The sequence below is a fragment of the Styela clava genome, chromosome 3 (genome assembly GCF_964204865.1).
Source record: "Styela clava chromosome 3, kaStyClav1.hap1.2, whole genome shotgun sequence".
Taxonomy (NCBI): Eukaryota; Metazoa; Chordata; class Ascidiacea; order Stolidobranchia; family Styelidae; genus Styela; species Styela clava.
In genome coordinates this window covers 15,862,272-15,885,780 of record NC_135252.1, presented here as the reverse complement: position 1 = coordinate 15,885,780, position 23,509 = coordinate 15,862,272, and the positions used below count along the sequence as shown (strand labels likewise).

The 23,509-nt window shown below is 35.5% G+C and overlaps 2 protein-coding genes across 2 annotated transcripts; one reads left to right on the top strand and one right to left on the bottom strand.

The window, feature by feature from the left end:
- Window positions 1-945: 945 nt before the first annotated feature.
- LOC120343462 (sushi, von Willebrand factor type A, EGF and pentraxin domain-containing protein 1-like) lies at window positions 946-15,470 on the top strand. Its single transcript, XM_078111092.1, has 20 exons — window positions 946-1,157; window positions 1,644-1,755; window positions 1,938-2,120; window positions 2,769-2,957; window positions 4,047-4,235; window positions 4,920-5,108; window positions 5,533-5,742; window positions 6,424-6,597; window positions 7,165-7,356; window positions 7,971-8,182; window positions 8,612-8,834; window positions 9,150-9,308; window positions 9,459-9,659; window positions 10,426-10,620; window positions 11,526-11,720; window positions 12,059-12,207; window positions 12,654-12,725; window positions 13,096-13,318; window positions 13,771-13,953; window positions 14,351-15,470. Exons 2-20 carry the CDS (start codon window positions 1,689-1,691, stop codon window positions 14,449-14,451), a joined length of 3,306 nt encoding a protein of 1,101 aa, XP_077967218.1. The 5' UTR covers window positions 946-1,157; window positions 1,644-1,688; the 3' UTR covers window positions 14,452-15,470.
- LOC120343463 (cytochrome P450 4A7-like) lies at window positions 15,471-23,509 on the bottom strand. The gene is made up of 11 exons (XM_039412643.2): window positions 23,319-23,509; window positions 22,916-23,060; window positions 22,460-22,592; window positions 21,951-22,109; window positions 21,471-21,630; window positions 21,038-21,142; window positions 20,017-20,104; window positions 19,506-19,608; window positions 19,001-19,196; window positions 16,689-16,771; window positions 15,471-16,352 (listed from the first exon to the last, which is right to left on the bottom strand). The coding sequence occupies exons 1-11, from the start codon at window positions 23,493-23,495 to the stop codon at window positions 16,163-16,165; spliced, it is 1,539 nt and encodes a 512-aa protein (XP_039268577.2). The 5' UTR covers window positions 23,496-23,509; the 3' UTR covers window positions 15,471-16,162.

Sequence of the window (23,509 nt, the reverse complement as noted above, 5' to 3'; positions counted from 1 at the left end):
GAATTGTTATGCAGCGGGATGATCACGACGATGCAGTGAAAGATAATGCTATCACGAGAACACGAATGATAAAATTGCTACATTTTATAGTATATCCCTGGGAAAGAATGTAATTCATGTTGATGTTCCATGCCAATACTTTTCAAACTACCAAAGACCCTCAACACTTTTGCTTCTTCTCTTCTATAAAAATACATAGATTTTATATATACGTATTTCCATCTGTTTGTTCGTGCTCCCAGATAACCGATCCGTGGCCTCCACGGAGTCCGGAGGCCCCTTTCAAGAAACCCTGTCATAAACTAAAAAGAGGCAACCGTGCTCCTCTTGCCTGTTGTCATGCTGTCCCTCAAACGGGTTTCAGATTTTATGAAGTCATTAATATTCTCGACAATGAATGATATACGGGTGGCAAAACACCAAGTTATTCCAACAACTTGATCATGTTTTGCAACTTACAACCAATTTGACAGAGCCCCAGGAGATCTAACCACAAACATCAAAAAGGTGAGGTTAAAAAAGTTACACTACAACATAGTCAAATGTGATGTATTTACGATAGATAACAGGTTTACCAAAAAGCATTACATGTAAAATGGTAAAATAAAGATAAATTCAGCAATATCTACTTAGGACTGGGTGATATGCATCTGTTGATAATTTTATGTGTTTGTTTTGGAAGTTTAATGACGGAATCAATTGTGGTTGTTGGGGATGTTTCAAAAAAAGATTGAATGGAAAAACGTTTTCACAAAATGTCCATGTTTGAGAGTAGAAGAGAAGTAGAAAAAATAATCCCATGTTTTCTTCATTTGAATGAAGAATGAACTTAACCTTTGCGAACATTCAGCTTTAAACGCACCAAAGTTGGTTCGAGCAGTCTAGCACGAAAAAAGTTTAAGGAATTAAAGTCAAAGAAATGTACAATTGTACAATACCAGTATGCTAAATATGTTCTTCATGTCGGTAGATGGCAGAAAGGGTTGCAGTCGACCAATCACATTGGTCACATAATGTGTCATTGTGACGTCGAAACAAGGGGAACTCCCATTTCATTGACAAGGTACCGACATCGAACATGATTCCGCTTTCAACTTTGCCAATACTTGCTCGATTGTTGTATTGCCACATCGCCTACCAACTTGATCCGAACAAAGGTATATCCTGTATATCCTATTATTTTTTGTCGATAGAACAATGCCGGTATTCAGTGTGATATTTTTGGTACGTAGTTTGTACCGAGGACAGTACTAAGGTTTGACTTTCAGTTAACTTACTGTATTATGTAACAGAGTAACGTTACCTTAATATAAGGCTAGTCTGGATGTTGGCTGATTCGACTAAACTATGGTATGGAGTGGTCGAAAGAAAGTTTATTTTTTCAGTACCAGGAATACAAAAGCGTATTGATTAATTACAATTCAAATCAACTTCGGTATAGACTTGATTGGGAGATGGCGATACAACCAAAAATCATCGAAGTCAGCCACCAGCCAAATAGTTAGTGAGGAAACGAAATAACTTATTACAGTACCGGTATTGGTTAACTCTTAAAATTTCATCTCCATTTTCTTATTAATGGATAATATATGTTGCGTTTTTTGTTGAATATTGACTGTGAATTTCAAATTTAACTATTTCAGGGTCTCTGAATTGAAAATCGAATCAAGAAAATTCTAGAGAACATTATGTCTTTGTGGAATTGTTTGTTTGGAAGTACTTTCTTCATCGCAGTATTAATCACTAAAATTGAGGGTAAAAAATTTATTGGTCTATGTTACCTGAAATGCAAGCTTCATTTTCAGTTGTACGCTTGACATTTAGTCGTGTGTTTCATTTACTCTTGAAGCAATGCCTATTCAGCTCAAATACGCAATTTTATCAACTTTTATTGTAAAAATTAGATAACAGCAGTGGGTTTTCTTTGATATATTTAGGTGATTGCTTAGAAATTCCTGAGACTGATCATACTTTCTACACATGCACTGATGGATTGGAACAGGGATCAGTTTGTGCATTTGTCTGTGATTCTGGTATGGAGATGCATGGTTCAGCTTTCTTGAAATGCATAGATCGTGATGGCAACGACACTTGGTCTGAGATTCATCCAGTTTGTACAAGTATATAAATTAACATTACTTTGCCTTGCCTCTGGTATAAATATTGATTATTGCACCAAGTTGTTTTCTGTCAGTCAAATAGAGCTATGGAAATGGCTCGGCGTATGGGACATCACACATGCTTGCCATTGCGCCTTTGATTATTCTCTGCGGGTTTTTGCTATTATTCTCGTGGTGGATGAGTATTTGCTAGCGGACTGCTGAGCACCTTGCACCATAGGGCAGTTCACAACTTTACATAGCTGTTACTTGTGATTTCAGCTTTCTTCATCGGCAGGTCTATGCTTCTGAAAAGAATAACTGGATAACTATTTTCATCCTGTATGTGGACTGGATAAAGAGGGCCTTAGTTTGCTATTTGATTGTTTTGTCTTATCGCCTTTCCTTTTTATACGTATGGAGATCTTAGCCTATCCGAATAGTTATAATATGATGCAACAATGTAATAACAAATTATCATTCAATGGATGATAATCTTTCACTGCAATTTTAATAATGTGAAATGGTACGATTTATTGTGTACAATTTTATCTGCCTATTTTCTCCAAATCCATTAGGTAATTCATGTTTCAGCTCACTGTTACGATGAGTTTTTATGTTATCTTTCTTATACAGCTGTGAATGTTATTTACCTTATTTGTGTTCCAGATAATGTAAATGGAAATAGTTGTCCACCAATCACTACACCGGGTAATGGTACAATGTCTTGCAGCAATGAATTCATACCAGGATCTATATGTACTTTTGACTGTGATGGGGGATTTTATTTGAGCAACCTAGATCCGATCGTTTGTGAAAATGGAAATACTTGGAGCGATGACCCAACCGTTTGTCATGGTAATATATAGCATAAGCTAGTAATTCCCATCCAAGGAAAGATTTCTGGGTTCTAAGGCTTTGCATGCAAAAGGTAAAACTAAAAAAGAAAAGTTCTAGTAGTGGGACTAGCTCGCAAAATATGACAAATTGGCAGCCGTAAACCAGGATACAGCATAACAAAATCTTATTGAAGTGACTTATTTCTTTCAAAAAAATATTTGAAAGTTGTTATTTCCTCAAGGGCAATGGGTAGTTTCATTTTGTTCATTTTTAAGTATATCTATACGAGAAGAAGTTTTTAATGGAGCTTATATTATACTGTCCTGATTCAGAACAATTCATGTTCGCTGTTCTACAAAACCTCTTTAATTGGCAGTACAGTGTTAACTAATGTTCTTGAAATGGGTGTGCATTTTTAGGTAAATCACTAAGCTGTCATTTATTAACTGATTTAAGCAACATTATATAAAAAAATAAAACGATATCACATTTGTATATTCTGGGGACATAAATATTTTTTGGTGCTCCTGAAGTATGCGCAGCAAGATGTCGCACAACCTGAACCCTAACCTAGTACACAACCTGAGGTTAGGTTGTGCGCCATCTTGGTGCGCATACTTCAGGAGGTCCTATTTTTTATTGATCTTGTTGCTGCAAGGATGGCCATAGTAATTGACGTCCACACTGAACTATTCTTTTTTCATTGCTACTGGCTGCTAATCCATGAATTCTTACCGGTTTGGGATTTTCATCTTTTAAAAATACTAATAGTTGTACATAAGGATACAACAATTTGGCACAATTTGATTAGGTTGGCGTGGTGGCCCAATGGTTAATGAAGCGTGGTGTTGGGCGAACTTAATTGTGTTGGCATTGCAGTTACCAATATGGGGTTCAAATCCCATGCCCATCACCTCACCCAGGGGGTAATAAATTGGGCAGGCAGGCAATGCTGAACCAGGAAGATTCTGTTCCTTCCAAAAATAGTAGCAGAAATATGCATGAGCACACACTTTTAACATGTCACTGGTTCATGTGCTCAAATCATGCGGGTACCTTATTTATGTTATCCACATGTATATACTAATGAAATAAATACGTTTTTAGTTCTTCGACTATGCAACGCTTACCATTTTTATGGATATGCTGATTGTACTGATGGTTCTAGTCTCCACTCGGTCTGCTCTAACTTCAGATGTGCGGAGGAGGGAAAGGTACCTGATCGTCAAATCGAGATCACTTGTGTAGAAACTACTCCTGGAGAGCAGGATTGGGATTTCTCACCAACATGCGTGTGTGAGTTGGATTTGGTATTGGGTTCTAAAATTTTTTTCTCAACTTCTGGCACATCACCATACATCTTGTATAACTATATTATCTGGAAGGCTGTTGCTGAAAATAATTGAGTATTTGTAGGATGGTAGCCTGGTGGTCAGAGCGTTAGTATAAACAATGGTGGCAGGATTTGCAGTTTCTGCTTTTGCAAAGTCTTTTTCGGAGCAAAAACCATATAAAAATACACGATTTCGAAAAATTCTAAAATGAGGCAACTTGACTTCACGTAGGCTAAACTTAGTTGGTTCACCATTTCATGATGCTATTACTGGGCTCCAATGTTTAAACCACTTCACGTTGTATATACTTGACGTTGACGACAATTTGATTTCAACCGTTGTGAAAAATAAATTAAGAATAAAAAGGAAATAAATAAAATTATTCAACATTCAAAATAGTTGTGCGACTGAAAATCTTTTAAAAAAGTCTCTAGTGCCCCAAGTGTTTAAACTGCACAGTACTTCCCTAGACATGTTTATGGTTCGATCAAGTATCAAATTTGTGTATCATAGTTTTGGCCTCCCTCTTCGGGGCAAAATAAGTCTCTAGAGCCACAAGTGTTCAGGTTGCAGAGTATTTGCCCATAGATCTTGACCATTTGGCCAAGTTTAAAATTAATAAATAACAAAATATTGTATTTTTTAGATGAATGTGAACCTCTTATTGAAACAATAGATAATGGTGTTGTTACCTGCACTGCTGCTAACACTGAAAATTCAGTTTGTAGTTTTTCATGTAATGATTATTACTTGATATCAGAAGTGAATGTGTTGGTGACTTGCACAGGAAGCAATGAAACTTGGGCATGGGATAATCAACCACCAACATGCACTGGTATATCGGTTTTTGTTATTATTTATACTTTTTACGGTACTCCCGTTGTATGTGTACCAGGTTGGGATTAGGCCATAATTTTATTCAGATTTTCCTGTCTGTGTTAGCCAAGTGAATATACCCCTGCCTATAGATTTCCGCCCCTTTACAACACATGATGTAATGTAGGCGAAAAAGTTACCTCCATATTGGTACACATACTTCTGGGCCGCCCTTTTTACTACTCAGGACTTTCAATATATTTATGAAATTTTAAATCAAATTTTTCTTTTCATATCTGTCAATATTTGTGACATTGTGGACATTTTGGATCAAAGCAAAATTTTTTTTCATGCTTTGTATTGCAGAAAGTAATGTTTTATGACTTGAACTTCTAAACTGATATAAACTACGGTAATTCAGAATTCATACCACTTTCTTACAGCAATTCCTGTTCACTGCCCTGAGATAGATCCTGCACAATTAACAGTTAGTACTTTATTTATGTGTACTGATGATAACAACCTTGGTTCCGTCTGCCAGTTTCAATGTGACAGTGGTGCAGAGTTGGATGGGAATGTAACGAAGGTCAACTGTACTGATCCAAGTGGAACTGGAAATGGAGAATGGTCACATGAACTACCTAATTGCTACTGTGAGTGACAACATTAACATTATATTTTTTTACTAATGGGCATTATTGTTGTTGTTGTTCTTGCTGGGGGAAACTGCCTTTTTCCGCAACTAGTGGGCCATTGAATATAAAATTTTCATTACTCAAAGATGGAAGAAGTATCTAGAAAGCTATGAATTTTATTTGTGCTTTTTAAATTTTATGGAACCAGATATTTCACCTAAAACTTTACTGTTTTATTTTAATTCATCTGAAGACTTTATTCTGTATGACTCAGCCGTCCTTTTTTGCATCAAGCTCATTGCTCAGCTAATCGCCTTATAGCTACTGGCATGCAACTTTCATGTCTCTTTAATAGTACATTATTCTCTTGTTTCCTGTTCACATAAGGGTAGATTTGTGTCATTATCGCTGTGTTTGGTTGAATGAGTTATTTAGCATTTGAGATCCTAGACTTCACGTTAAAGCCTTGTTTAAGCTTACCACGCTAACATTCAACTCATTCATATGTGCACTTTAGAGTTGAGAATGAGATATGTGAATTTTTTGTGGCAAGTTGTGTGTATTGCTTGCTAAAGAAAAGAATGCTGTGTTTGAATATTGCCATCAATTTTGTGTCAAATTTAATAATTTGAAAAACATCTTAAAATCGATTCAATTATAAATGCATTTTGGTCCTACCCCATCATTCCATATTTTCAGTCACAACATGTGAAGAACCTCAAATTCAAAATGGCAAGTTGGAATGTGATGGACCTATTGCACCTGAAATATCTTGCACAATTTCATGTAGAACAGGATTTCAACCGTCATCTTCTGATCCAATAACATGTAAAAAGACTGGACAATGGGATGGAGATATTCCCAAATGCAAAGGTATGGTGTTATAATAAAGTCTCAGGCGCACCCTGTTACACGTTCAAATACACTTGGCACTTCTTGATTGATGGACTTCTTGCTGCCGCGAGTAGTTCTGAAACTGCTGGTCAGTTACGGCTTCCTCCACCATCAATTCCATACGTCGAAAACGAATAACTGGCTAACTAATCCCATACTCAACATGGACTGGTAATTGGATGAGAGGCTGTGGTTCGCCATGTGATTGAGTGTTTTTATCGTTTTTTAAGTATTTAAATCCTATTCTATAAAGACAATGAGGATGCTTCTCAGGATAGAATTTTCCTATTTATACCGGGGGAGGAAAGAACAATGATATGGCTGAAATATATGGCTAACCAAGGGCACTCTTCCGGTTCCCAGTACATGTTGGGTATGGGAATAGCAAAGCAGTCGCTTATTAATGCATGTACCTGATGGGGGCGTAAAGCGATCCTCTTTCTAATTTTCCTCACGATTCTTCCGAATTCTTGCATGGCAATCAGCATTTGCTGTTGTGGATCATTACAGCAACGCTAAATTTCACCATTATTCAATTTTATTCAGCTGGTCCATGTCTTCCACCTCTTGATGTAATGACAGAAAAGGTTTCTTGTAATGATCTTAACAATCCTGGATCAAAATGTCAGCTAACTTGCACAGAATCATCAGAAGCTGGCAAACAACATGAATTTATTTGTGCTGGAGTGGAAGTTGGAGGTGCTAGCTTCTGGAGCAAGAATCTTCAGCCGTGTTTCGGTAAGTAGTTTTTTGATATGACATATTTACATATATGCCTTTTGCCCCGAACAAGGCTCTGCACAAGTTGCTATTGTTTTGTGAGGAACTACATGAGTTGGGTATGTCCAGAATTATTCTGCTTCGGTATGAAATATCAGTCTCCGATTCCATCATAGTTAACTCTAACACTCTACCCACCAAGCCACCACGTCCATGAAAGAGTCAAATTTTGCCAAGAAGGATAGGTTTACTTTGAGACCTTATTCCGAAGGAAAATTATTGACATACATTTGGAATTTAAACCCTAATTATTATTTACTTAGAAATGATAAAGAAGTCTAACCATGTCTATAGTTCTATAAATTTTGATACTTTTTTCTGATTTTTCACTCGGAACTAGACCACAAGTATCCATCCACTTATTGCTATATTTTTGAAGGACCACAATTTTACCAGTTCATCATTGCGTGCTCAATTCCATTCTCAACCTAGGTAATGGGGTGCGCATGGGGCTCAAACTGAGATTTTTAATTGTGATGCCAAAGATAGTTATGATTTCAATGAAATGATTTTTTACTCAATTTTTGTCTAATGCACATATAATATATTTGGTTTTCTTATTGTCAACAAAGGTTGCGGCAAAATGCTTATTGATATCTTTATTCTCATTGATGCCTCATCAAATTTGAAGCCATGGCATTTTGCCGAAATGATGGAATGGTTGACACATCTTCTACAAGAAGTAGGAACTGCATTCGATGCCGGGTCAGCATGGGTTTCTATAGCTCTCGCTGGCAGTAAAGAACCACAGTGTGATCCAAGAAACTCATTTTCTGTAAATGAGGTATGCTTATGAAATTATTAATCAAATTTTCTGCCCAATAAGCTGACTCTGAATTACTGAGAACAAATTTAAGTACCAAAAATGCGGGTTTTTCCATATTACCAGCCAACAACAAAAATATTTTGTTACTTTTTATTTGACAATCCAAATGACAGATGTAATCACTATAGAAACGATACATTATTCTTAAAACATTAGTTTAGTATGTATTTGGAATATCAAAATTTTCAGTTTTGGCCATCCCTGATACATGGTACTCAGCTGAATGTTTATTTCTCTTAAAATGTAACAGTATCTGCATAATATTTTAACATTATAACAGAGAAAGGATACATGTTCAAGATATTACTGACCTAGGACACAGTTGTGCGACATGCACCTTTAACAAGTATAACGGTCACATACTAAACAGACCAACTATAATTTCAGCTTTCATTATTATTCCGAAATATAAAATTACCGTTGTTGCAACAAAAGATTCGTTCACTTAAACCTATTGGTGGATGTTTACATTTGGGAGGAGCTTTAGCCCAATCTGTTCATTATGGAGTATCGCAGAGAAGACCACATGCAACATCTGTTGTATTGTTAATGCTGGCTGGCTCAACGATTGATGATTTTCATGGAGCTGTTACTATGGCAAAAGAAGCAGGTACCCTTCTATGTAGAAATTATGTTCTCAATTTTCAAAATCAAAACAGTGTAAATGTTTTTCAATTTTCTTTGGTCATTAGCTACAGTTAAGAGTACCTGGGCTAGAGATTCTGATTAAGAGTTTGGATCGTTTTTAAAGCTGATTTCAAAATTGGAATTTGTCGGTGTCAGAATGTCATAGTCATAAGTCATAATATTTTAGAGAAACTGAAGCTTAATCAAGCTTTATTTTTAAATTGTTCCAGAAATGATATGAAAATTGATTTGGGACTGAATTTGTTGTTTCTTCCTAAACTTGCCTTTTGCATTATAGGTTTCCAATTTGCAATTATTGGGGTAGCAAATGCAAGTATAATCAACTTTCAACAAATTGCAAACTCACCAGAATCAATCATCTATGTTCCAGAGATACAACTATTTCATTCGGCTTCTTTTCATGTAACAAATCTTTTGACCAAAATTGATTGCCCAGGTATGAAATTTGAGATCGAATATAAAGTAGCTAGTCTAGGTGGTACATGGGAATAGCCAGTTGAAATAACCAGATGTATGGACATGCTGGTGAAGTTCAATAAACACTCAACCTCGAGTGAGTCTATTTGCATCTATTTTCTTACTACAGGTTTTTCTAAATGTGCTGGTCCCATGAAATTTGGATTCATAAATTGTCGGCAAGATCCAAGTGAAAAACCTGTTTTTAATGAAATATGTTCTGTGTCTTGTGATAGAGGGTATTCTCTTGTCGGAAATGCAACAGTTCTGTGTGGAGATCCAGATAAGGATGGTACTGTAGATTGGATTTCTCCTTTACCCAAATGCAAAGGTTTGAATTTATTCTCCTAGTGTGTTGTGTTTTTGATTACTATTTTATTGTTGTAAGATGTATAAAAGAGGTTTCTGGTATGGAGTGTTGCATATCGGAAAAATTGAGAATATATATATATATATATACATATCACGAAGGTTGCAGGACATTTTATGTACCCATCTGCTAGAATCCTGATCATGTTATAAGTTTAAAACAGTAAATTTTAACGACGAATGGACCGAGTCTGTATCAAGCCATTATTGGGTGTGGACTTAAATGGGCATTTCATCGTGGGGCTTTATATTACAATTTTTCACGAAATACCAATTGTCAGGGCTGTTAAATTTGAATATTTTTGTTGCATTGTGGGTACCTTTAAATAAGCTTACTTAGTTTCAGTCGAAAATTTTTTTTTCTTGCGATTCCACATGGACATCTTAAGACCCTTATTAACATGCCGCAAACCCTTTAACGTTTTTTACTAAATTTTTATTTAAAAAAGCAATATATAGCATATTCATATACTGTTAAATTTTCTTGCTATTAACTGTTCATAATAAATGTGATGGGCTGCGAAAATATTCCCGCTCAAAGGGGCCGCGATCCCCCAGGTTGGAAGCCACAGTCTCAAAAAGAAAATAAATTTTTATAGCGTGACTTAGTCATAATGCAAAATATGCAAAAGATATGTGCTTTGCTAAGAACTTTCAGAATCATTATATTCCTAGAAAAAATGAAAAAAGTACAGCTGTAATTGAGTGAAAATGTTCCATTTTGACAGAGATTCGATGTTCTGAGAGACCTCCACCCAAAGATGGTTTTATGAGTTGTACCAATGGTAATCTATTTCCATCTGTGTGTAAATACTTCTGCATACCTGATTATTTCTTGATTGGCCATGCGCAAGCATTTTGTGGCGATCCTAACAGAGATGGCGAAGGAGAATGGAGTTCCGAATCTCCACTCTGTCTCAAAGGTAAAAAAGAGTCAATATTGCGAGGTTTGAAAGTCATGCATCACACTGATTCATCTTACATATCGGTACAGAGAGTAACAAGAAAGTCTCGGTAGATGGTGCATAATGCTAAGCATTAGGAATACGTTTGCCATCAAGCCTCTGATTACCTTATGTGGTTTCTCGAGTTTAACTCCCGTTGGGATAATTTTGCTAGAGAGGATTGTTGGACCCTTCGCCGTGGTTATTCATAGGTTTTGGATGTCTTATCGACTTTTCCCCTGGAAATGAAAATCCCATGGTAAATGGTCCTACGCTACTCCATTATTTAATTGTTGAGTTTTGTACCAAGAAAAGCATTGAATATTGATTCCTCAATTCGATTAATTATTGCAATCCCAATGTTCAAAGTTATTTGATTATTAACCGATATTTGCTATAAACATTTAGTTTCATGATAAGTTGCAATTAGTTGGAGGTTTAAATATTGGATAATATGCACGATAAAAATTTTCGACCTTTTGACATTGTGGTGGTTCGGCTTTGACATCTCCATCATACGAGTCCATCTGGAGAAATTAAATTTGTTAATAATTCCCATTATTGGATTGATGAATGATCAATTGGTCTTACAAGCTGCCACTAATATCTAACAATATGTGAGGAATTACCAGAATCTCTACCCAATTGATAACAAACATCCTTGGTGATGTGATGGGCATCGAATTAGCACACAAGATGTGAAATCGGCGTTGCCAACACAGTTAAGGCTAAAGCTTGGGCCAGTTGTTGGATCATCACGCTCACATACGCCATATGATAGAGTCATTGTGTTGTCAGTTTCTTATTGCATTAATATATTGAATTCGATCCATATGACATTCTATACTTTACATCTTGTATAAAAGTCTCCAACTTTATTCTAGACTTGCATTGTTTACCTGCATTTATTGCACCGCCGAATGGGCAAATGCAATGTATTCGAAACAACACATTTGGATCACAATGTCATTTTTCTTGCGACAAAGGCTATGAAATAACTGGAAATGGTATAATAAATTGTGGAACTCCTATGCCTGATGGAATGGTACAATGGAGTGATGATCCACCTATCTGTGAAGGTATGTGATGGCATCAACTATGTTTCCTCGCTTGTTAACTCATCACAATTAATGCTAACCATTAGCCTTAAAACGGCGCTCCAGAAGTTTGTGTACCAATATGGAGGTAACTAATTTTATTCGCCTACTGTACATCAAGTTTGTACACGGACTGATTACTATGGGCAGGGGGTGTATTCACTTGGCTTACACAGACAGTCCCCGAACTCGTAATAGAACTAAAATAAGGAAAATGGGAGGATAGTTAGTTAGTTGGTCTTGCGTAATTCCAACTGATAAATTTCTCATCCTAAATCCTTCCTATGAGATTAGTACATCTTGATTTAAAATTTTTGCAGCTTGTAAATCTGATAATTGTCAGTTAGATTTGATGGTTGTTATGGATGGATCAGGAAGTTTACAAATGAAAGAGTTTGTTCAGATGAAGGAATATATACTTGAGATATTGAACGAATATAAAGGATCAATAGACAGTGGAGGAACATGGGTATAAGCATAGGTTTTATCATTGTAGCAGCCAGACAAGGATAAATAATTTGAAAAGTCGCATTACAACTCAACTGGTTTCGATAGAGCTTTCTCTATTATGTATAGTTAAGAGCAGTAGAAGTCCTCGAACCCCGAGTCACGAGTTAAGTCTAGTTACTGGACTCCCGAGTCCGAAGTTGAATCAATAGCTGGATTAATCTTACTGGCAGTTAGTTGATAATGAATCTGAGTCCGTTTAGATGACTTGTCCTATACAACACTGGTTAAGAGACTCCAATGTATGCTTATAAATAGCGTTATCACTACAGAAAGTTAGTAGATATACTATGCATATCTTCACGTTGTCAAATTGCAGTTGGTTCAATTTACAAAAAAGAAACTTTATTTATCATGTTTCAAAGATATCTCCATTGCAATACATTGGTAATGTGTTATTATGTTTAGGTTGGCTTGATACAGTACAGTGGAGAAGCTACATTCATGTGTGATTCTGGTGAATTAATACCAAAATATGCTGTGAGTAGATTTGTGAAAATTGATTATACATCTTACACGTTATATTTGATTTGCAGTAACCTTCAATTTAGACTTCCATATTAGCTGAACCATCAATTTGTCCAAATTCAACTTGAAGTTATACAGATTCCCATCATTTCCACCCACACTTATGTTAATTTGAACAGGGTGGTTTATTTCCAATCATGCTCAGGCTGAAACAAAAGTCCATGTTTGATTTACTGTCGTTAGTGCTCCCTGTTGTCATTATATGCTGTGATATAGCATTCCTAAACATGTTTCAAATTTTTATTCGTGATTTCTTTGTCTGTAGCATACATGTCATAAAAGTCAATTTTTTCTATTTTATTTCCTATATTTTTGTTTTCAGATTGAGTTTGATTTATCAGAATATTCTTTCTATGAAGTCCAGCAAAAGATTTTGAATATCGGTCATTTGAAAGGATGTACGGCTACGGGGGATGCAATATCAAGGGCTACAAAACACTTTGAAGTTCTTGGAAGACTTGAATCAGATAGAGTTATGATAATTGTCACTGACGGAAAATCAAATGATGATGTAGAAGGTCCTGCTGAAGAAGCTAGGAATAAGAGTAATTTTTATTGTTTTTATTTGCTTATGTTCCTGTGCGGTCTGTATTTGGCATGTTTCCACTAAAATTGGTTTTCTACAAAAACTCAAAAAGTTCACTTAGCATTTTTAACATTCTATTAAAGAAAGCTCACATACGAGGAAGTTTTCGCCATCAAAATTTGAGTTCGGAGTCTGAGTAAAGTGTCGGAGTAAGAGTGTAATTTTTCTCTACCTGGAGTTTGAGTTTTTCTTGACTGCACTGCCCTGGTTCTGAACATTCATACTCGTCGTCAGTTTTATGAAACTCCACATTTTATAATTCAATATATAACCATGAAGATATAACAATTGTGCCATGAGAATATATTTGATATTCCCGATTCGAAATTTTTTGCTTAGACTGCATTCATGAGACTAAGTTTTGCCAATATTTAGTATACTTCTTCTAATGAAAGTAATTCTGCATTTCAGACATCAAACTAATACCTATTGGTATTGGGAAATTTGATAGAACAGAACTCCAAAAAATATCTGGAGCAACTCGAAGTATCATTGATGTTGAAAGTTTTGAAGAACTTGGATCATCAATAGCAAATGTTCAAGAAGAGATTGAAGGTCATCTTGAGGAATCTGATGTTATTATCGATGATTCTGGTATGCAGTGTTTTGATATTTCTTATAAGGCTTTTTTTTATACCTTACTATGAAAAATTCTTTTAGTTTGGCATTATAACCATTCTGGGTGATGGATATAATCCATATAGTTAGTCCTAATGTTCTGACCGAACATATGTGCGAAATTTATAAAAGCTGTTTTTTTCGACAGTCTGTTTCAACTTTAGTGGGTATGGCGGCCTTGGGATTGAAGCATTAGATTTAACTATGATTGCAAGTTAAATCTCGAGTTCAAATCCCATGCCTATCTCCTCATCCGCATTGTAATATTTCTGATATTTTGCACATTGTAAGTTTAGAGGATATAGCAGTCAGACACATGAAACGCCATATTTTGAAGAGTCACCGTAAACTACTTTGTTATAATTTGATACAGGTACAAGAAGGAAAACTGTAAATATTGCAGCAGCAGTGTTTTCAGTCCTATTGCAAGTGGGAATATATTATGATTATTTTTTGTATTGTGGAAATGTATGAAACAGAAGAATTTTTATTCGTTTGCACTTCAAAGAACAAAGAAGACTAGTCATTATTGGATACAGCAGAAATGGCCACTTTGTTTGCGATTGTGATGGATAAAGGTTATATTTAAAGAATTGTGTAGATAATTAGAATATTATAATACGAAAGTATTTATTTGTTTGAATCATTTCAAAATGCTACACGCTATCTTTTCAAAGAGAGAATAAAATATAAGATATTTTATTTTAATATTTCAATAAGTTATATATATATATATAGGTTTTGAACTTTTCATAAATACCGACAGTTTTATTTGCCTGTCGAGGAATTTAAGTATGTATCATGTTCATGGTTATGCGATCTGCGGGCCAATAGGGAAACGTTAATTTAACATTTGTATGTATATCAAATAATTAACTATTGGTGACGTATATGACGAAATGACCCTTCTCAACCAAATGTATACATGCGAACATAAATTTCATATTTCATCCAAGACGTGATTACTCTAAAAAAAAATTGAGTTGTCAATACCATACAAGACCAACTGTCTTCTGATGGGAATCGTGATGGATGTAGTGTTGAGAACTGTGAGTTGAGAGGTCGCACACCTCCGATTAAACAGTGATTTTTTCTGTTAAAATTGAGCACTAAACGGGGGTAAGGAATGTTACAATGTCACTTCAACTATGGTTGGGCAATTCAGTTTTTAGAATACCGAATTTCAAAGTATTCGATTCCGAAAGGATCCGATAAAAGGATTTAGTTTCCTCCTCTTTGGCGCCGTGCGTCAATTTTTGTATTTTGGATTATTAATCAGTGACGAGAATTTTCTCGTAATGGATCCACAAAAGCGGCATACATCAAACACCATAATTTCAGCATGCATAATCAGAACGCGATGGCGGAGTTATTGCATCATTTTTGCGCTTTACAAATTTACTTATCTAGTTAGCGTATAATAATATTATTATTGTTGCCAACTGGGGATTTTCCGATCACCTGATTGCAACAATTTTGTATTTTGGGAATACAGTCGTGAAACATGCTTTATTTTAAATTAAATGATTTTTCGTGGCCTACGAGTTCTCTTGAAAAAAAGATGTGTACAGAGACGTTAGATGTTAAAACATTATTTTCGATTAATTAGATTTTATTTTTTACGACCCCCCGTTTCCGAAAATACAAAATTATATCGCAAAACAAGGAGTTTTGTTACATTTAAGTCATTGTCACAAGTCTTCAACAATTCTGTGTTAAAGTTACCCTATTTCGAAAGTGATTCGTGAGACCAACGATGTCTAAAATGTGAATACCAGTTTCAAGGTGTATTCGGGTCATTCTTCTCTCCACTAAAAATTTAGAATAGGTAATGTTGACTAGTGAATGTCATCGAAAAAGCGGCCCAGATATTGATAAAAGAAATACGCAAGTAAATAAAGAGAAACTTTGCTTCATTGCTTGTAAACATCCTTCCAGTTGGTGTGTTTTAACATATTGGTATCTTTGACATAATTTTCTACAATCTGCTGAACTTCCTAGAAACGTAAGGCTTACTCACGCGGTCAGCAGTGTACGGCACTGCATTGTTCTAGTCAGCTACAACTCCGATTCTTTTTTATTTCCAAGATTCAAGCAACTCGTTAGCATTTGCATTATATTTTGGAATGTAATTAGTATTTTTCTATTGTTAATATTCATACATTTCAATAATAAAAAAGACACTTTAATTTTCGATCGCTTCAGTCTTTCGTGCTCGTATCTTTACAAAGATTCCGTTTTTTGACCGAAGTATGACACCGGGATCCATGACTGCTTTTGGCGTGTCGTCATCGACATACAATTCGTATCTGACTAACACTCTCGCGATAGCAACAGTGGCTAGAGTAATGGCGAATCTTTGTCCGATGCAATTTCTTAACAAAAATAGATACGTCATATACGTGATGCCCAGACGTGAGAATGGTATACTTGTAGTATCAATCAATTAATCATCATTTATTCGTCAACACAGTTTAAACATGGTATGATATATGAAAAAATATTACAAATACAAGTGGAAACTAACTTAAATTGTGTGACAGGAGTCGCGAGGGACCTCAAGAGGTCTTCAGGTAGCGACATTAGGCTATATCTATATATGGTCTCGGAAGCCTTTTTATTTTTAGCCATATTGAACTGTTTCAGATAATAATGTCGTAACTCCATAACATGTGGCCTGAATCTAGCCCACTAGATAAATATATGCTCACCTTCGTCCCAAGGAAAATGGAATAAATGCGTATTTACACCTCTGTTCGTTTTCTTCTTTTGAAAACCGTTCAGGATCATATACCTGAGATAGACCAATAGCGTGAAGTTATAATGGACTATGCGCAGACAAGAATTCAAGAATTAATTAAAGAATAAAAATATTTATTAGATTTGATCTTTCAATCCCAGTTCCGTAACATTTACCAGGGTTGATTACTCGTACAATCAAATTTGCAATTTTAGTATATAGTAGGTCGGGGGAAGTCGGACCCACTAATAAGTTATTTTGAATAACTCTTAAAATAATGTCGCAGCTGCATTCGTTCTACGTTTGATTTATGCACCCACCCTCCAGCTATCTTGCCACATTTGCACATTGTTGCCATAGCAACGAATCGGAATTTACGCCCGATTTTCAGCTAAAAAAATATCGGGGTAAGTTAGACAATTTGTGGGCAAGACGGACACACGCCAAAATAAACTTGATGGTGTCTAAGATTTCGGTCATAAGACTTCGGTCAACGCTTAGATGGCCGAGGATTATGTCTCTTAAATCAAATCAAATATATCAAAATATATAATAATTAAAAAAAATTCATTTATTTCCATATTTACGTTCCATCCACGTTAGGCTTGCACGTAATTTACAAATTTACGGAATTATTTCGAATTACGCAAGCGAAGTCACGAATTACGTAAAGTCGTAATTATTGGTCGAGCGCTTTCGCGATTGAAACGAGCTCTCTTCAGAGCATAAATAATGATTGATTGATTGATTGATTGAATTCCGTCGATTGTAAAAAATCAAAGTTTAAGTAAAAGAAGTTAGAGTTCCGGTATTCGCAGCCGTTTTTCTCTCTCTTGTTAGGCAGATGGGGAGGGCATAACGCGTCATTTACTAACCTATTATCAACTTATCTAAGATGGCCAATGTACATATTAACCGTAAATAAGGAATAGAATTGTGTCGAGACCGATGGACGCCAACACACCTGGTTTCAACTTCTTCGGGTGAAATGAGTGAAGAATGTAAGAGATCAACTTATAAAACATGGTCTATTTGTAAATGTCGTGATAATTAATGTCGCGCTTATCAAACAGCAAGAGACGGAAGAGAAATTGCGTAATGAACCAACGCAACTTAGTCCTTTCGGCATCGGTAAAGCGATTGAGACGGCAGAGAAACAACATTACGACGGGATTTCCCGTGTTTATTCTGCGCGAAATCCATTTTCTATTACAAAATCTTGATGTTCTGTTACCGGTTTTATCGTTATATATCTGTCCGGACTTGGCATTGCTCAATATGTTTTTCACAATGCCTCGCAAATCGCAATATGTCGGCCAAATATGATTACCTGTCTTTACCAAATGCGGCAACTTATTTTGATTTATCGTCGACCTGAATACCACCGGCACTCGACCAAACTTGTGTCAATCTTGGCAAATAGGATTGTCGACTTGAGTTAGAAAAATAAATTAATATTTTCATGAGTGCAAAATAAATGTCACAAAATGCATTGTTTTGCGATATAACTTTGTATTTTCGGAGAAGGCATGTCATATAAGTACGGTATTTTAAATAATGCGCAAATAATTAATATTTGATCTAAATTTATCGTAAATAATGTTATAACATTTAGGCCGCGAAATGATTTAATGTAAAATGAAGCATGGAATTCGGAATATCGTCAATAAGTCGGCATCAATAATTATTATAAAATGCTAACTAATAAAATTATTTTGAATTCACTCCTTGATATTTGTCTTTAACATCTGTCTCCGGCGTGTGGTACTGCCGGGAATATGAAAACCAAACTTCGATGTCCCATTCGGAATAGAAGTGGATTAAATTGGTTGGTATGCTAGGTTTAAATGTGTGAAAAAAATATCGCAATTACGGGGTCATTACGTAATCGATTTGGCCGTAATTACGGAATTGATTTTTGTCAATTACGTGCAAGCCTAATCCACGTATTTCCCACGAGTTTTTTCAATAAAACACACTTTCTTAAAAAGTTCAAGAACCATCGCTCTAATAGCTTCCGTTATATATCTGCTCAGCGTATTATTAGACATTTCAGGATAAAATCCTTGTTTGTTCGATAAAAGCGTCAGTAATCCGTTTGACGTATCCTACCAATATCGGCTTTGTTTAGTCTGCGTTTTCATAAAATATACCCATAAAAATATCTTATTTTCCATTGCACGTTCATCTGGTTTCCTGTTTTCGCCTAATAATTATGTCAAGCATATCGAGGTCAATAAAGAAAGTTGGATATAATGCGAACAAACGTGCCACATATCTTACCTCTGGATCTTGCCAAATTCCAGCATGTCTATGCAAATCAAATATTCTGATGTTTATGTTATTGTTCTCTGGAACAGTTTTGTTCTGTATCGTTATTGGTTGATGCGGGCAACGCCCCACTCCGGTTATTGGAGGATATAGTCTCAATGCTTCCAATATGCATTGTTTAACAAAAGGGATGTTATCGAGGTCTGACCTGAAATTTGGACATTGCTTTTGAAAATCAGTGTGATAAGTTTAATTTTTACTTTTTCTTTCAATATATCTGTTGAACCTTGCATATTACAGGCCAAGTATTGGTGCTCCCGAAGTGCACTAAGATGGCTCACAACCTGAACATAATATGTGTACCAGGTTAGGCCTCAGGTTGTGCATCATTCTTGGGGCACATATTCTGGAGCACCGAAGTATTTCAGGTTGCACGTCGGGTGCTCCGTGTCGTTAAATTAACTTTATAGTTTATAAGCTATGTAAATTTTAAACGATTATTTTTAAGACAATTTACCAATATACGAAGCTGTGTTCAGTCAGATTTTCCATAAGTTCGTCGTAACATCTTTGCTGATATTTAGGATTCCTTGCTAAACAGTACAATGTCCATGAAATTGCTGAAAGACAAGAACATTATATACGACCAATTAACAATTAGCTGTCAATATCAGTAAAAAACAGACGGAAATGCTTCTACCAATAAGCCCGAGGTCAAAAACTTCCGTCCGGTGACCTTTTATGACCTTTCATTTAACTAATTTTTACAAAAGCCCTCACGTAGGCCAGCGTGTATTTTTCTTTGTCGCAGTCGGTTCGACGGCGGCGGTGTCACGACCAGCTACCTCACTGCTCGATAAAGTAATTTTGATATTCTATAATGACTTCAAAAAAATCTCCTTACAAATGAATATTGCCGATGAAATTTATTCAGAAATGAAGTGTAATAGAAGCACGTACAAAGTTGCAACTGTTTAAACAAGAAAAAATCTTTTCTAGTTTTTTAATTGTTTATTACTCCATAATACCGCTTGATGTAGTATCATGCCCCGCGAATACGAAAGTGTCAACTTCTGCCCTTATTTCTTCATCCGTAAGTTGTTCCCCGTTCTCATCCTATGCATGAAAAATACAGTATTCAGTTTATGTTTGCGATTCGCATGTTTACAAACAATTAGCCTAATATGCATTTAATGAATATAGACTCAGAATGCGGAACATATTCCCATCCGACATATAGCCTACACATATTTATGTAAAAGCTTTACGGTTGTGGATTCCTCTGGCCGGTGGTCAGATTCAGATATTCATTTCATCGTGCAAGAAACAATGCAAAATAATAAACACACATACAAATAACAAAAAAAAACGAAAGACATTGAATCTAGCAATTGATGAGGGGTCGCGAAAGTCTCGGTGAGTCATCCAGTCAGCGACACCTTTTTGATAAGGCAGCGAATACAGGAGAGAAAATGAATCTGGTCAGCAAACTGTTGGCCGCCGGACATTTTCTAGTGGCCTCCATTCCTCCAATAAATTTCGATGGTAGCAGTGATACACAAAAGATCTATAAATCCAACATTTCATATAATTTCGTTCATTCTTGCGTATCTGATTATTGTACTGCGTCATTAAAGTTGCACAAGCTAACGACATATACCGACCGCTACGTTCGGTTGTTCACGTGGTTATATTTAAAATTTGAAACGAAATTGTTGGGTCTTGAAACCTTTTCCATTTCACTATTTTTGCCACACTCAAAAACTTTGCCGACGTATGTTCTAGATATTGCCAGTAACATCATATATATATATTATGGAAATTAAAAGGTGTGAGATTTTATGGAACATCGTCAAAGACTGCAAAAACCAATATTCTTTGCGAAGGTTCGCAATTAAGAATTGGAGCTCAAAAATACGTCATCAAAGATTACGATAAAATTTTTCTATAGGCTATAGTTTTAGCTGTTTTCACCCAAAAATTTTTATATTTAATTGTATGATATTTTAATAGTATTTCAAGTTTCTTTTTGAAATTAAAATATCTCACTTTTCCGGCAAGTAATAAATCCAAAAAATCCCTGAAGCGCTTGGAATCACTTTCATTGTTGTTATTATTGTTTTGCTCTAAATCAGCCCGCTTCATTTGTATTATCTAAAAATATCGACGAATCCTTATTATATATTGCATCCAATTATTAACTCGTTTGTCAAGTGTGAAACAACGTGGCCGTGAAATGAACTCATAGGGACTTTTTTAAAGGTTAGATTATTAAACATTAGATTATTATCAGGACGTTAGACAACAAATTTTGACAACTCTTCTAAATCAGATATCGCAAATAGTATTGTCAGTATTTATTTGATGATTCATATATGCGCTGCATTTGCAGTGCGATCAACTTAAATCCATAAAAATCTGATTCTATGCTAGAATTTATAAATGGACACATTAGGTAAAGCTAGGTTGTCTGTTAACTCACGTATTCCGATTCCTTGTGAACAATGTCACATGCTTGATAAAATTTCTTTCCCATCCCACTGCACCGAAATAACCGGTCATTCCACAGATAAGGTCTCATAATTCGTTGTATTATCATAAAGTTCAGGCTTCTGATAGCGTCAACGAATTCTTTTGATTCTCTGCCAAAAGTAAAACAGATAGGTTGTCGATAGGCATCAAGTTATTGTTGCAAGTGTATGAGTGGCAGGTCCGATGACACCGATTCAAGGTTACGAACTCTTAACGACTTTTGGGAAAATTCAAATTTTTTGCGTCGTAAAGGCAGAGCGTATCTGGGAGGTTACTTTCTTTGATTAGCGTCACGTTCTGAGTAAATACCAATTAAATGAAATTTTCTATTTTACAAATATTGATTTACGTCTGATAAATTGCGCTATCGAATGTAAGATTTTGACTCAAATTTTTACTAAGATATATACGCGAATCAAACTGGGCCTACTTGCTCTCGTGTTGGGGATCCATGTTGCGTGACATGCAACAACGTAAAATTGCGTCCAATGCCATTAAGTTGACAGTGTCATCAACTTTCAAGGTGCCATCTTGATTTTTCCATTTTTTGATCATGATATTCAAAGTTTCATTGAAAACTGGAATATATCTAAATTCATTAGAAATGCAGATATCAAAAATGTTCTTTTGATTGGAATAAAATTGAATTGACAGCGTGTCTACTGCTATAAAAAATTTATCTCACGAACGAACGTTCTTATTAAAATGACTGTCGGGTTTTGTCAGAACTCGGTCAGTTTAACATTTAAATGAGGAACATTTCAAAAATGACTAAATATCCCATAATACTTTCATATTTTGAATCCGAAGAGGATGTTAGCTCTGTCAGATTTTACGTGTAGTGTCTGTAGTATATACATTCTTTTTCAGGGTGACTCTCTTGTTTCTGTTATGCTATTCACTGATTTGTTTTTAGTTGAACGAGCCCTACAAGCTCACGATTCAATCGCTTTAGTACTGAATGCAGGTGCCAATAATCTTCTTTTTCTTTTCCATTCGTCACCCTCGGCCATCAATATACTATTGCCGATCCATGGTCGGAGAAATTTATACGCAATTGTTGCTTTTGGAACTGAACAATAATTAGTAATAAAATGTTATTTTAGCAATAAAACAAAGCACCATTATTCATGTGGAAGATGAAAATTGTGGTTATTTCGTTTAGTACTTCATCATATTTCACACTCTATCATATTGTCACCTGTAGCATTTTACTTACATCATGCTCAAAAATATTGCCGATACGTAAATAGTTTCTGTGCAATTACATTTTCGCACATACAATACTAAAAATGCATGTTAGATTGTACGATTAATAAACGCTGGTAAATGTTTCGGAACTGCGATTGAAACAGCACAAGTCTGCCAGAAACTTATCGGTTTGTATATACTCACTATTATGAGAAAGAAGCGGCTCAACAGTATCTGGGTGATAACATTCTAGCGATGCTTCGAAAGGTCCGAACCACATCATACTCATCTTTGGAAACGTAATTGCCCTCTTTGCAGAATTCAATAAACCTTCTTCCGAAGCCGAAAACTTGAAAATAAATTCATAAAATTAGTGCACAGTGGCCCAATTATAGCAATTGCCGATTGTTCAGTTTGCATCGTGTATATCAAAATACAAGTGTCTATTTACACTGGGCTAGACAGCAGTGGGCGAGATGTAAAAATCTAGATTGAAGTGGCCAAGTATTCATTAATCCATATACTACGTACTATGACCCCAAAAAAGTATTAAATTGAACTTATAGTATCAGTCTAATTGAGCATTATTTCAGAAATATTTACGTACTTTATTCAGATGACCATATAACCAATGCATTGCAGGGCTTTTCACATCCTCGGCAAGTCTTAAAAACTTTTCTCTTCTGACTTTCAGAAAATATACTCCTTTGCATATTGTAAATGCAAGAAACCCACAAAACAAAGTCAATACAGAATCAAAGAAACTCAACTCCAAAGAAAACATTTTGTCTAACAGTC

Bases quoted from the DNA above. Each gene is read 5' to 3' on its own strand.
- LOC120343462 (XM_078111092.1), top strand. From the start codon at position 1,689: ATGTCTTTGTGGAATTGTTTGTTTGGAAGTACTTTCTTCATCGCAGTA. The intron at 2,121-2,768 runs GTATATAAATTA...TTTGTGTTCCAG, and splicing joins GATTCATCCAGTTTGTACAA to ATAATGTAAATGGAAATAGT. The intron at 8,835-9,149 runs GTACCCTTCTAT...TTTGCATTATAG, and splicing joins TACTATGGCAAAAGAAGCAG to GTTTCCAATTTGCAATTATT.
- LOC120343463 (XM_039412643.2), bottom strand. From the start codon at position 23,495: ATGTTTTCTTTGGAGTTGAGTTTCTTTGATTCTGTATTGACTTTGTTT. The intron at 23,061-23,318 runs GTACGTAAATAT...TTTATTTTCAAG, and splicing joins TATATGGTCATCTGAATAAA to TTTTCGGCTTCGGAAGAAGG. The intron at 21,631-21,950 runs GTAGGCCCAGTT...TACTTTTGGCAG, and splicing joins GATCCCCAACACGAGAGCAA to AGAATCAAAAGAATTCGTTG.